This window comes from Copidosoma floridanum, unplaced genomic scaffold (genome assembly GCF_036245765.1).
Source record: "Copidosoma floridanum isolate Cflo_tuat_1 unplaced genomic scaffold, Cflo_Japanese_pri ptg000027l, whole genome shotgun sequence".
NCBI classification, from domain to species: domain Eukaryota; kingdom Metazoa; phylum Arthropoda; class Insecta; order Hymenoptera; family Encyrtidae; genus Copidosoma; species Copidosoma floridanum.
In genome coordinates, this window is record NW_028321904.1 from 1,788,922 (window position 1) to 1,802,232 (window position 13,311).

A 13,311-nucleotide genomic window follows, 5' to 3' on the forward strand; every position below is an offset into this window, starting at 1 on the left:
ATAACTTGGCACTCTTTCCTCTTTGAATAAGGAGAGAGCATGAGGGCCCATGTTTGAATACTGTCTTAATAATTTTTTATAAGCTTGTGTGTGTATGAGAAATCTTCTGTCTTTTCGTTTATATGTTCTTGAGGGCCTTTAAGAAACTTTTTTTCCGGGGAAACATGTAATCGATCAAATTGTGTAACCAATCGAATTTTAAAATTATTGCATTTGTGCTGAGCGTTTAATTCTGAATTATAAAAATTATTTTTCTGAAGCGTATATACTTCTAGTGTTTTAATTTTTTCATTTTTTGGTAAATTAGTATTAAATGCATTAGAGTTACAGTAATGTTGTGATTGATTTTTGAGAAAATCTAATTTTTTCTCCAGAAAATCTTTTTCGGCTAACAGTGTTTGTAAGTCAAGTTTTTTGCCACTTTCTTTCTTTTTCTAACTACCCGTTCACGTTACAGAATTTATGTAATAGGATTATTTGTATTTCGAATCCTCATTCATAACTTTTTTGAAATTCATTCACTGTGCTACCATGTTTTTGTACATTAGAAAAAATCGCTCAAATAAGCAGATCCTGGACTAAGAATGTCTGTTATTGAAGCAGGACTAAGAAAACAAACTGTTTTTATAAGCAGATTCAAGATAGAAATAGATAGACCACTCTAGTAAGCAGATCATATGTGAAGGTGTATGTCTGTATGTTGAGTATAACAGATTACTAATTTTTATTTCTCTACTGTTAATTGAAACAAAATATTACCTTATTCTTTTATGTTGTTTGTACGACAGCTTACTCTTGTTTAGTTTTCCGTTTATTAATTAAAGTAGTATTATATTCATTACTAGCAGCCCCCCGTCTCGGCTTCGCCCGAGACTTACTAAATAAAACACCGTAGTGTGTTGACATGTACTGTAAAACATTTTCAGTTAGAAATTTTACACATATTCCTGATACATCTAAGAATAAAAATTTTCTTATTAAAAACATATTTTTTCGGAATCCATTTAGTTTATTTGGTTAAATAATGAGGTGTAAAAATTCAAAAAAATTATTATGCTGAAAAGTATCGTGCGTTCTTTATGCCATAAAATAATCGGTGGCCATAAGAAGCCGTTGATTTACAGTTTCTCCCATGTAATTCACGAAAACGGCTATTTTTTGAAGCTGTTAAGATTTTAAACCCCCAAAAAATTTATATTAAAAAAAATTTTTTTTTCTCATATCTCACAACTTTATTACCAGAGCAACAAAGTCCTGGACCTTAAACCCTACATTTTTATTGCCACAAAAACACAAAAACATTTTCTTCTTATTTAAAAATCTGAAGTAGGATCTTTAAAGATTTCAGAGATTGCTGTGAGGGTACAATGAAAAGCTGATCTCTCACGTAATGGACTCTTCAGTTGTTAATTTTGACGCTACTGTTTCAATCTCGATAAATTTTCTGCGTCAGTTTCTTGACGCCTAAGTAAAATTGTATTTATTAGATACACTTGAAGTTTTTCTTCCGATTCACCCTCTTGCGACTTTTGGCATGCTTAAAATTTGTGTGACCCCTAAAGGCTGTTTTCTGTCAACTTTGTTAAGTTCTAATATATTCGTTGGCAAAGTAGTTCGACGCCCGATGACCCTAAAAAAGACCGGTGAGCTTTTTAAGTTAACCCTTTCTTGACTGCAGTTAACATCAATTGTGACCTGGATACCTCAGGGTGATCTTTTCTGGCTTGCTGTTAAAGATACAGACTGATTGGGAGAAAAATTACAAAGTCCGAAGCTTTGGGGCTAGTTGTAGTGCTCTTTCCCAACGTCTCCTGGTATAACGTCGAAGATGTTGGTGTCTAAAGCACCTTTTTTATTTGCAGATTCAGTTGTTTTGGTGATCTTAGACGGGGAGATTGGTTAGTGATACTTGTCCAGTGGAGGCTGTCCCGTTGGCTCAATTTTTTTTTCCTTCATAGCTGTTATAGGTTTGCCCAGCGCAGACCTTGGAGAGGATCAGTGATTCCTGGTTGAATGCTTAGAGTCAAGAGGGTAATATAGGGTCGTCGGTCACCGGGTTTTCCAGCCTTGCGAAGAACAACTCCGCAGGTGACGTCTGCTAGTGAATGGCTGACTTGGTTTAATAGTGCCCGTCTTTAGTTAATATAGTCTTTTAGTCGATGAATCGCTTCCGGAAATGGTAATAAAAATGTATTTGTTGGCAAGGTAGTTTACACTTAGGTGGATGCTAAAAAGAACCGATGAAATTGATGGTTAAGTAGGGAACGAAAATACTTATACTGGCACTAAAAAGCGCCAGTGGTGAAACTTCCAGGCTATTCTTATTCCTGATGATGAAGAGCCTGGCTACGGTTGCTTGATTCTCACCCTGGGAGTCTCGATGTACGGAGACAGTGATAGAGGGAGGTACGCTGCTGACCAAAGAATATCTTGTCTCGGGTCGTTTCCCGGATAACCAACCGCTCATCGTTAGACGGGAACATATGGGTAAGCGCATTGGGGACGCGACGACCAAGAAGGTAGCCGTTGGGGCTGCCCATGCCTCTCAGAGCTCAGAGCTGTTTTCTTTCCTAGCTTACATTTGTAGCCACAAATTCTCTAACTGCACCAGGTGGGATTGTGGGACTACTCCCTTACAACTCTGATGAGTTGAACCAGATTGTGCTCTGGCTGGATATGTCTCCTGGTATTGTGGCAGAGATGGCATCGGTTGGAATTATTTTTTTTTTTTTTAACCGCACTCGTCGAGATTCAGGGTGACTGGATACTTAGGTCCCTTTCCCCTTAGAGAAGAGTGTCGTCCGTAACCGGGATACCCAGTTGCAAGACTATTATCAGCATTCTCAATACAGCTCGTTGAGTTGCCGAAGCTCGACTATAATACTATGGAGACGCTCCAGCCTATTACAACCACACTTATTTAATAATGTTGCAGGTAGCTTCGATTTTATGTCGACGCCACCTAGCGGATTTTACTGGACTAAAGTGAAAAGCTGGCATATTATTGCAAAACTTTGAGCTCATTTATTGCTATTGTTATTAAATATTTTAAGATAAAAACTATACTAAAACCATCTAGGAAGTATCATGAATCAGTGTGCAAAATTTCAACAAAAGCGGTTCAGTAGTTTTCGCGGTTAGCGATTACAACCGTTTTAGCGCTTCTGCTTTATATATTAGTAAGATTTTTTATTTACTCCCATTTTTTAATTTATCACGAAATACTGCATGTACCATGCTCTCCGCTAAGGCACAGCATATACGCGTCCACGCCCAATGCTATATTGGATGTTACGCATCATTTATTAACATACTTCTTTGAATAGAACTTGGTGATTCTTTCAAAATAGTAATAAGATAACATATACTAAACAAACGTATAGCTAGAGACCAGAAACCAAGCTCATCTAACAATTTTTGTTAAATAAGAATTAATAGTATTTAATTTTGCCTTCAGTTTGAAACCAAAAATTATGGACCACAGTCTCACGCTCCTTCACAGGCTGCAAGATGGCAGATAGTCCAACTATTTGTTTGTTTGTACAATGGGGAAAGGAGTACGTAAATTGTAAAATTTAACTCTCGGCATACCTTTTATTTTTTATTTTTTCATTTTATGTGATTCTTCAGTGCTGCTTCTTTTAATGTTATTGACTTGATTAGATTTCAGTTAATAAAATATCCTGCATAATCTAGTATACTTCTTCTTCTTTAATTAGTTTTACAATAAATTATAATTTATTTATCAAGTAATTATAACCACTTACATTAAAATATTAGAGTAATAATTAAGAACCACACTTAATGTGCGGTAGAAAGCTACTCACTGACACGCCACACAAAAAAATGCATCTTGCATGAAGCTTTCGTTAAAACTTTTTTGTCTTACATGCTACGAGGCTGGTAGTTGCTGACTTCATGTGTTTAGGCATTGTGGCTCGCTTTGATTGTCTCTTCAGAGAGCCACAAAGTACACAGTAAGTTTTGTTAGTTGACGATTTTTATTAAGTATAACTTTTTTAAGAGTCTTAAAATTTCATTATTAGGAATAGATTGGGAATGAAATAGAATAAAAATAAAAAATTGATTGATTTACGTAAATTGTCACTTAACGATAAAGAAAGGCTTAAAAAAGTATTTTAAGAATATAAGCTAATAGACTCCTACCTGCAATTTTTGATAGTGAGATAAGTTTTCTTACAAATGCTTTTTTCAAGGTTAGACTTGCGATGTAAAAAGTAAAAGTGAGACGACACGGTATGACATGCAAGTAGAGCAGTGTAGGTCTAGATTTATCTTAGTTAAAAACAACTAAAATGACGTAGGGTGAAATTGAAAAGCTTACATGTAATAGATTCAAACAGTTTTTATATTTTTTTTGTTTCTGTTCATTTATTTGGCTTATGAGTACAGGAAAATGATAAAATTTATATTTCTTGCCCTGCAATCCTGAAACCGGTTATAACTAATTAATGCAGGTTATGATTTTATGTTAAAGTATTTATTTAACTCTTGTTATAGTTTTATTGTCTAATTTTTCATATGTATACTTCGGAAATAAAAGTGTACGTTCAGTTATCACCAAACATTCACTCGTTTTTAGAACGAAGTTCTTTACCGCAGGTTACGATGGGATATATATTCCTTGAGTATTTCCTGTATACAAAAATGGTTGGAAATGGGGACCTCACATCCAGAAAGTGTAAAAAAAAAGAAAGTTCTTTTAGGGGGGATACTAAGCAGCAGTGGCGACATGGAGAGAGAGCCACCAGCGCAGAGATCCATCAGCCAGAAAGCGTAAGGAAAGAGGGCGCATTTGTAGGGATGGGGAAGGCAGTGTCATAGCGGTGACATACAGAGAGAGGGAGAGAGAAAGCCAGGTAGTGAAGGGACGATTATGAATCAAATGCAAAAAGAATTTTTGCAAATGGATGTTATTCAAATACATGGGAGCAATTTTTTAGTTGGCCTGCATACACAACTCTCACACTCATTGAAGCTGAGGAGCATGTTGTAGTGTATAATTGTGTGCCGTATTCTCGTATACAATGCATACATGCACGTATGTATGTGAGTGTAACTTGTTCACGGAATTATGGATGTAACCATGAAAGTGTGCATGTTTGATGAGTGTATGTGTGGACTTTCTACTTTTACTGTGCAATTGTGTAAATGTTTGCCTGCGCGCATGTGTAGAAAATAAAGTAGCTAATAGTAATACAATATAGTAGTCATACTAGTTAATATCATTACTTTAATAAAATACATTAACAAATAGTTTTTACATATGGCAGATCGATGCAGATAGCCAGTACTGATTAAATGGGTATTTATCTCAGTATCAATAATGTGGTATAACCTCTAAATATTGTAAAGTACGCTATATCTTTAAAAGGCAGCAAGGTAGAGTAAAAATAACGAGTCTTACGGGTTTTCTTCAGGGAATAAAAATAAAGTGACACACAATAACAAAGGCATTAAGTTTAAAAAAACATAACCTCGATTTTTAATGTTTTCAATGTATCTTGATGAAGTGTTGATGGAAAATCCTTGGAAAAGTTATATTAAGTTAAGTACGGGCTAATAATAATGCAGAAACGTTTATCCATGGTTATGGTGCACATAACATTCAAATATTAAAAATATGTCATATATCTAAAAGGAAGCAAGACAGAAAAAATAACAAGTTTTACAGGTTCTTTAAAGCGGAAAAAAATTATTGTGGCACACAAAAAGAGAGGTATAGAGTTATGTGAAGACATAACCTTAAATTTCAGTATTTTTAATATTTTACTGTAAAATCAATGTTTAAAATTTGTGGAATCATTTTAGCATATTAGCAAAATTATTACAAAAATATAAGATATATTTTTCTTTTGTCTCCTAACAATAACCTTTAAAGTTATTTAAAATATTCCCAAGCCTTTCATACATGATAGGAAAATGTACATAGAAGACATAAATATACCTCCATAATCCATGGAAAAAGAACATATTGAACTCACATATATTTACGAACCTTTTATTTTACCATATACATGTGAATTCTATGTACTTGTGAGAACTTCGTTCTTACCGGGGGATTCCGAGTTCCAGAGTCTGGTTATTTCCCATTCTTTTACTTCTCTTAATGAATTTGACAGCCAACTAGGTATAAAAGTGTGTGTTAAAAATATGATTTTATACCATTTTGCTTCGGTTGATACACTTTTTTTTTTTTAAACAGTGTTCTGGCTGAAATTCTCATGAGTGATCCTGTAAATAAAACTTGAATATTTTACAATCCAATAAAAGCGTCATTAAAAAAGTAATTAAAACTAATGAAAATATGCTAGTGATTGCAGATTTATATAATATTTGTGTATTACTTATAGTGAAAGTTTGCCGTAATAATAATAACAATACTAAGAAATGCAATAAGTGACGAATAAAAAATACGATGGTTAAAAACCTTTATACTTTTCATGCCTTTTATTTAAAAAAAATTTCTTGTATTAAAATATCACAGGCACGTATGTGCTTGTTTAGTGTTAAGATTCATATAATATAGTCCATAAGAAAAAATTAATAAGGTATATGAAAATAATTTTATATATTATTTAAACTTGTAGTTCAAGCGCTGATGAAGATGCTGATGATCCAGGTACTAAAGCAGTGCGCGAAAAAGAACGGCGACAAGCGAACAACGTTCGTGAGAGGTAAGTAAAAAATTTTCTTCGACTAGGGTGGTACAAGGTATTTTAGCAATTAGGACTCAAGCTCAAAGGGTCAATAATTTTTAAGCAAACGTTACATTTTTCTTAAAAGAACAAAGATGCTAGGGATAACTTCTTTATTTGCAAAATGTTATAAAATTTTATTATTTTTTAAGGGAATTAGAGAGAACCATGATTTAATTACTTTGATACTGATGTACGGTAAATGCATACAACTAAAAATTAGTAACATTAGTTTTAAAAAACCCTTTTATTTTAGTACACGATGAGAAAACATCACAGATACTTTAAAAATCTCATCTGATAATAATCACTTAATTTTTTCTATGAAAAATTGGTACACAAGTAAAGCTAACAAGATCCTTTATAGAAAAAAAAGTTTTTTGGCATATGTTGATTTGTTTGGTGTAAAAAAGCAATAACTACACAAATTTTATTTATTCTCTATTCCTAAGAAATTCAGTTGAATAGTTCATTAAATATGAGACGTATATGGTTAAAAAAGTTACTTTAGCTGAAAACTAAATAGCGCAATACTAATAGTTTGTCTGTTATTCACTTTGTTGCTTTTTTTCAACGTTTAGGCTGTCTTAATACAGCTATTTTTAGCCTAAATGTTTCAGCAGCATGATACATAAGAGTTAAATCTTAAAAGTAGTCAACGATACGTGTAAACAACTTTTTTCATGAGGAACTCGATTTAGAGTTATCTGTTATGGCTTCTTTAGGATCAACGTAAAAAGGCTTTTACAAGAGTAATAATGGGTTATATAGTAAAGAGAAACAAGTCGTATGCTGATGTCCATTCTCAAACTAACTACATTACAATTTGGCTGGAAAAAATTTTGAGATTATGTCAACCAGCTACAAAATACAGATCGATACTAAGTTGCATACCCAATAGGAAACGACCTTCTTCCACAAAATTTTTTGCTATGTCAAGAAAGACAAGCCTCTAAAATATCTATACCTATACCTTAAAAAATTACGAAAAAAAACGTTTTATTTCTATTGAAAAGGTTCTGACACAAAACGATATTATTGAGTAGTTTGAACGGGGGCTTCTTAGAACTTTGTTTTCGTAACATGATTTGTTTGCATGTGCATAATGATTTCGTGCTTATTTTACCAACAGAAAAGAATTCTGTTTTTATGCAACTCCTAAATGAGAGATCTGAAATTTATATTGTACTTTAACTATACTTGTTAAATAATTACTTCAAATTCAAAATTTGAAAAAACCGATCGTGGTTGTTTATAAGTAGTACCATCTTAAAAGCGTAAAAGAGCCTTGACGTTGTCACAATCTACGAAACTATTATTGAATCAAGATCCATACGACGATTGCGCAGAATTCAACATGTAGATAATAGTTTCATTCCAATATAAATATTTCCTGAAAGCAAAATTATCTTTTTCTGTCTTAATATAACATATGATATTTTAACACATATTTCTCCTGTTTGTTATTACAAAGTCATCAAGGAAATTATCTGGGTCTTAACTTTTTATATTCTAAGCTGACAAACATACTCTTTAGATTTTATTTATCATAAATGGCAATTATTTTTTTTTTACATTATACTGTGGGCTTAAGAAGTTGTTACATTTATCACAGTCATACTTGTATATAGTATTAAAAATTAATGCTGGAGTAATAGTTACTTCTTTATTGTAGGTTTTAAAATATCTTATTTATAGGCGTATTCAACACCATTGAAGATTTCTTTTCTGTAATTTAATGCAGATTATTTAGGTACAGAATAACACCTAAGTTGTTAAGTAAGAAAAAAGACTCAATTGATGTACTGACACATTAAAAAGTAATATGTGGTCTGTAGATGTGCAAGGGGGGATTCCTAATCACCTGAAAGTTTAACATATACACTGTTTATTCCTATTTATATTTTTTTATTCGTTGAACTGTTTTTCAAATGATTAATGAAAATGCATTGCATTTGCCAAGTAAAAGTTTTAGGAGTCCGAGCAAAGCATATAGTGTGCAATGTAAATAACGCCTATGAAGCAAGATAAGATATGCGCCATAATTATCAGCGAATATGCATAATCGATGTATAATCGATAGTACGCAGAGAGATAGCGCAAATTACGGCGCCAAATTATCTGCAAGTTGAATATAAAAGGTGCTGACGCCCGAAGAAGCATGTTTCTCCTCCAGAAAATCTGGGACGAGGAGATCTACTGCCTTCCTAGACCTGGAACCCTCCCAACCACTGGTACTTACCATGACGCGCACGAGCCGAAAGAGAGAGAGCCACCAAGTAGTAGAGATACTATGAATAGCGATGGCGCTCCTTAGGCAAAGTATCTGGGTAGATTACTAGACCTGTGCTCGAGATACCCAAGGTCACAGAGGGCGACCAAGCCCTGCAGAAAATTTAAAATCATTTGAAATATGGTTCGGCAAAAAATAAAGTTAAAAATATAATTTAATCTTGCATTAAATATTAAAACTCAATTCGTCTCAACGTGGTTGAATCCTTTGAAATAAAATAGAAAAACTTTGGTTCTGTACTTTAAAAATTGTGCTTATTATTGAAATCGATCTAATTAATTGTAATTATCTATTTACACTTACATCTCCACAGGTAACTGTGAGTCATAATATTATTTAAAGTTTATTCGAGAATTTAAGTATAAGTTGGTTTTGTTATTGACTTTACAATTAAATTAATTAGAAATTTTGATTGTGTTTTCTCTTGCTAAGTTTATGAGTAGATAAGAAATTAACTTTTATATGTTAAATTTTAAATATAAAAATTTAAGATAGTTTCAACGTATAAGAATTTAATTTTCATCTATGGAGATATAAATAAATTTTTTCAGAATAAGGAAGAATTACCAAAGAAAAAATTTATGAAGCAATAATCAAAAGTGATCGCTGTTTGTATTGCAGATAATAATACATTATTCAATGCTTAATTTAAATTTAAATAAAAGCTACTTTAGAGTTTTTTTCTTTATACAACTGGTGACCTGAAAAACTTCGCTCTCTTTCACTGGGAAACGAGCTCACCTCCCAACATAAAATCACTAATAGTGATTGTGTGTTGGTTTCTAATCTTAGAGATTTCTCGAAACAAATGAAATTCTTAGCCAATTTCTAACTACCACCAACTCATAGGGGTTATATATAAAGAAAGGGACATCATAGTTGTAACATTTACTTTTAAAACCATTGCTAGACGCATGCTTAAAACCATTTACTCAATTGGATAAATTCCAAAATAGACAAATACTGAACAACGAAATACCTTAAAGTGTTGTTCCTAAATCCATACTTCTAAACTACCCAGCGCCCACAATCTTTTTCTAAATACTAGTCACTGATCGGAAGCAATTCTCAACACTTTTGATTTCAATTAGTTATCAAACCTTCAGTCACCATAGAGTTAGATACCTTATGGAATGATCTGTGAATGTTCCTTACAAATAGAAATAAATGCAAAAAAAAGTTATACATCTACATACAATCTATGTTCATTTTGCATTCTTGGATCCCTACACGATGAACTGCATAGAATATGCCTATTTGAAAGAACTTAAAAGTAAATTATGTGACTCATCTAATGGCAATAGAAAACAAGCATTACCTTTACCTCGCAATTCATAGAAATGAAATCAGCATACCCACTGGCCTTATAAAACCTACAACACACATGGTGGATTTTAGAATAGATTTCGTCTTTTTGTTAGCAAGCACGATCCAGATTAATACTTGACTGTAATAGAATTCTAAAAAGGTAAGAAAATCTTTAAGATTAGCCTTGCAAAGTTGAGTATAACAAAAAAAGTAGAAAGTTTGCATATCTCCTCAAAAACGTTATTGGAATTTTATAAAAAATTTAAGACAGCTACAACCGATTCATGAATACAATGATAGAAAAAAACTTGAATTCCTACGTAATATCGAATTCAATACTAATTATTAATAATTTTTAACACAAGCCATCTTAGTAATAGCTTATATTATCATTATTCTTATAGCATTTCGTGTTATTTCAGCATTGCTAAAATATTTTAAAGTTTTTGTATTATTTTGCTAGAGCATAAAGTGTCGTACCATAAGTAATTTTAGTTATTTTTCAGGTAAGGTTGCAAAAATACGAGAGATGTAATTTCGACATTTCATAAATGATATAAATCACAGTTTGCCCGTTAGGGTACATTTCATATAGCATTTTCCATTGCAAAGATATTGATGAAATATTTCAAAGATAAGGTAATGTCTTATTTAAATGATGGGGATTTTACTAAAGATTTAAGTGTTGTATTTAATAGTGGTAATAATGTTACCGGAACATTGGTCAAAATGCTGCAGTAATTTTTCACAAGTATTAGTAAAAACTGCTTTTACACTAATATCTTCTAATTATTATTACTATTTCTGAAAGCCATTCTCCTCTTTTAGAACATTAAAACGGTAACTCTTGTACTTCGGTTAGAAGGATCTTAGCTTTCAAAAACCTAAGTAATTAAATGTACAATTAACCACAAATAAGTAACACTTGTGAAATTGCTTATTTGTATGTTTTTCAGTAATTAGATAAAAAATTTTTGTTATTCAAGTAATACAAATTCTTAAATAAAACTAACCAGGAAGTAGTTATTTTACAAAAAATAATACCTGAAAAATAATGTTGATTGAAAAAAATGAAAAATTTTGTATGAATGCATGTACTTCTTTATGCATATTTTACAACTTAATTTTTTTATAAATAATATACATTTCTCAGCAAGCTGCAATTAAATGATTTCCAATCGAATAAGAATAATTGCAACTACACGATGAATAATAGATACGTACATACAACTGTAAGGAAACTTAATTTAAATAAAGTTTAAGAAACCTATTGTTATCGGTTTATGCAATCTGACACACTTACAGTTACCTAAAAGGTGCAAAGCACACTCATAATTTAAAAGAAAAGAAAAAATATGAGTCATGTTTATGAAGATCAAAAAAAATTCTCTTAAGCAATCTACTTGTCAAAGCACTACAACCATCTACAGTATATTACACATAGTAATGTATTGCTTCTCTAATTGAAAAATGAATGTTAGTTCAATGAGTCTCCTAAGAATGAGATTCATGAAATAAACTAATTGCATTTAATATGAGTCATTCTACCAAAAAAAGTTTATTTTATGTTATAGTTGATAATAACGTTGTGTTAAAAGACATCTATCTGTAAACACTTATGAATAATCGAGGGATGCATCCTGCCAAAAAATTAAATTCAGATTATAGGAAAGTATCGCTTTCGATAAGGATACAATAATAATCTGAATCACCGTGATGGGCTTGTGTCTCTGTTTTAAACGAAGAATTTTGAGGACGCCTAAATTGAAAATATGGATTCTTGCATTTTTTTCAGCACAAGTTCTCATAGTTTTTAACATAAATAATAAATTAATGCAGCTTAGAGAACTAGAAGAAATTGTATAGATTTGCATGCTGTTTCAATTGTAGGACCGAAATCTGACAAGTTTCATATTTTAATGAAAAATGCTCTCACCAATGCACGCGATAGAATCTTGGCATTCCAATTCAAACATTTTTTTTTCAACAAAGGTCAAGGATATTGCAAATATTTCTTTAGTTTGTTTGTTTTAATGAACCAGTGGTACAGGTGTGTCAATTTGATAATTTTCTTAAACCAAAAATTAAAGTTGAGAGGTGGTAGTGCTGAAAAATGTTATGTGTCTTTGTAAAGTGTTAGATAAATTCTTAACTTATTTTATTAAAATAAAGTCGTTTTTTCTATGACAACCATGTAAAAGTAAGGCTTTCTTTACATTTGGTGCATTGCAATAATGGGTTTTTAACAATTTTATAAGACCTCATATTGCTCTTTTTTTCGCTAAAAGCCCACAACGCTATGCCGTAATGTGCTACGTTTTTGATTAATATTGGATTCTTGGATAGTTAAATGTACAAATGTTCATGGCAATATTTTAATACAAACGTAAGAAGATAAACTTTCATTGACATCACCTTTATTTCAGAAACATTGTTTCGTCAAAGCTATTATTTCTTAGGTAAAGAGGGTCAAAAACAAAATCGAAAATATCTATAAAAATCATACTTCTTCCCGGTTCCAAAATTCCGTTATACGATTATTATGTAAATAGTAGCTTATTAGTCAGGGCATTATCTGCTTCTCAAACTTGTCTTGTCAAAATGAATATATTATCAAGACTATACTATAATATGCATGTTTACAAATGCATGGCGTGTCAGGCTGGCTCATGTGGAATTAATGACCTCTTCTAAACTGCATGTTTGAGATTTCGCAAAAGAGCTGTACAAATTGTTCAATTGTTACATAAAACTTTGACTTTTCTTAAAAAATCTTTGTAAATTGTAATAATGCCTCTTGATAATTAAGCATTACGTATACCATTAAAAATCAGTATGAGAATTCAAGCTTTACTTCTATAGGTGTGTTGTGCCAAAGAGTAAATCAACAATTTCAGAATTCTGATCTTGAAAAAATAAGAGACGGAAGTGAATTTTTGTACTGTACCCTCCCTTTACCCCACCTCCTTCGTCAAACTACTCCATGCCAGT

At 31.9% G+C, this 13,311-nt stretch overlaps 1 protein-coding gene across 3 annotated transcripts in view; it reads left to right on the forward strand.

Annotated features, from left to right (window-relative positions):
- Positions 1-13,311, forward strand: part of da (transcription factor daughterless) — a 632,912-nt gene that overhangs the window by 406,658 nt on the left and 212,943 nt on the right. For all 3 annotated transcript variants that reach the window (XM_089595689.1, XM_089595691.1, XM_089595690.1), the window contains one exon: positions 6,612-6,698. In XM_089595689.1, coding sequence (XP_089451815.1) covers positions 6,612-6,698 — 87 coding nt within the window. The remainder of the gene's footprint in view (positions 1-6,611; positions 6,699-13,311) is intronic.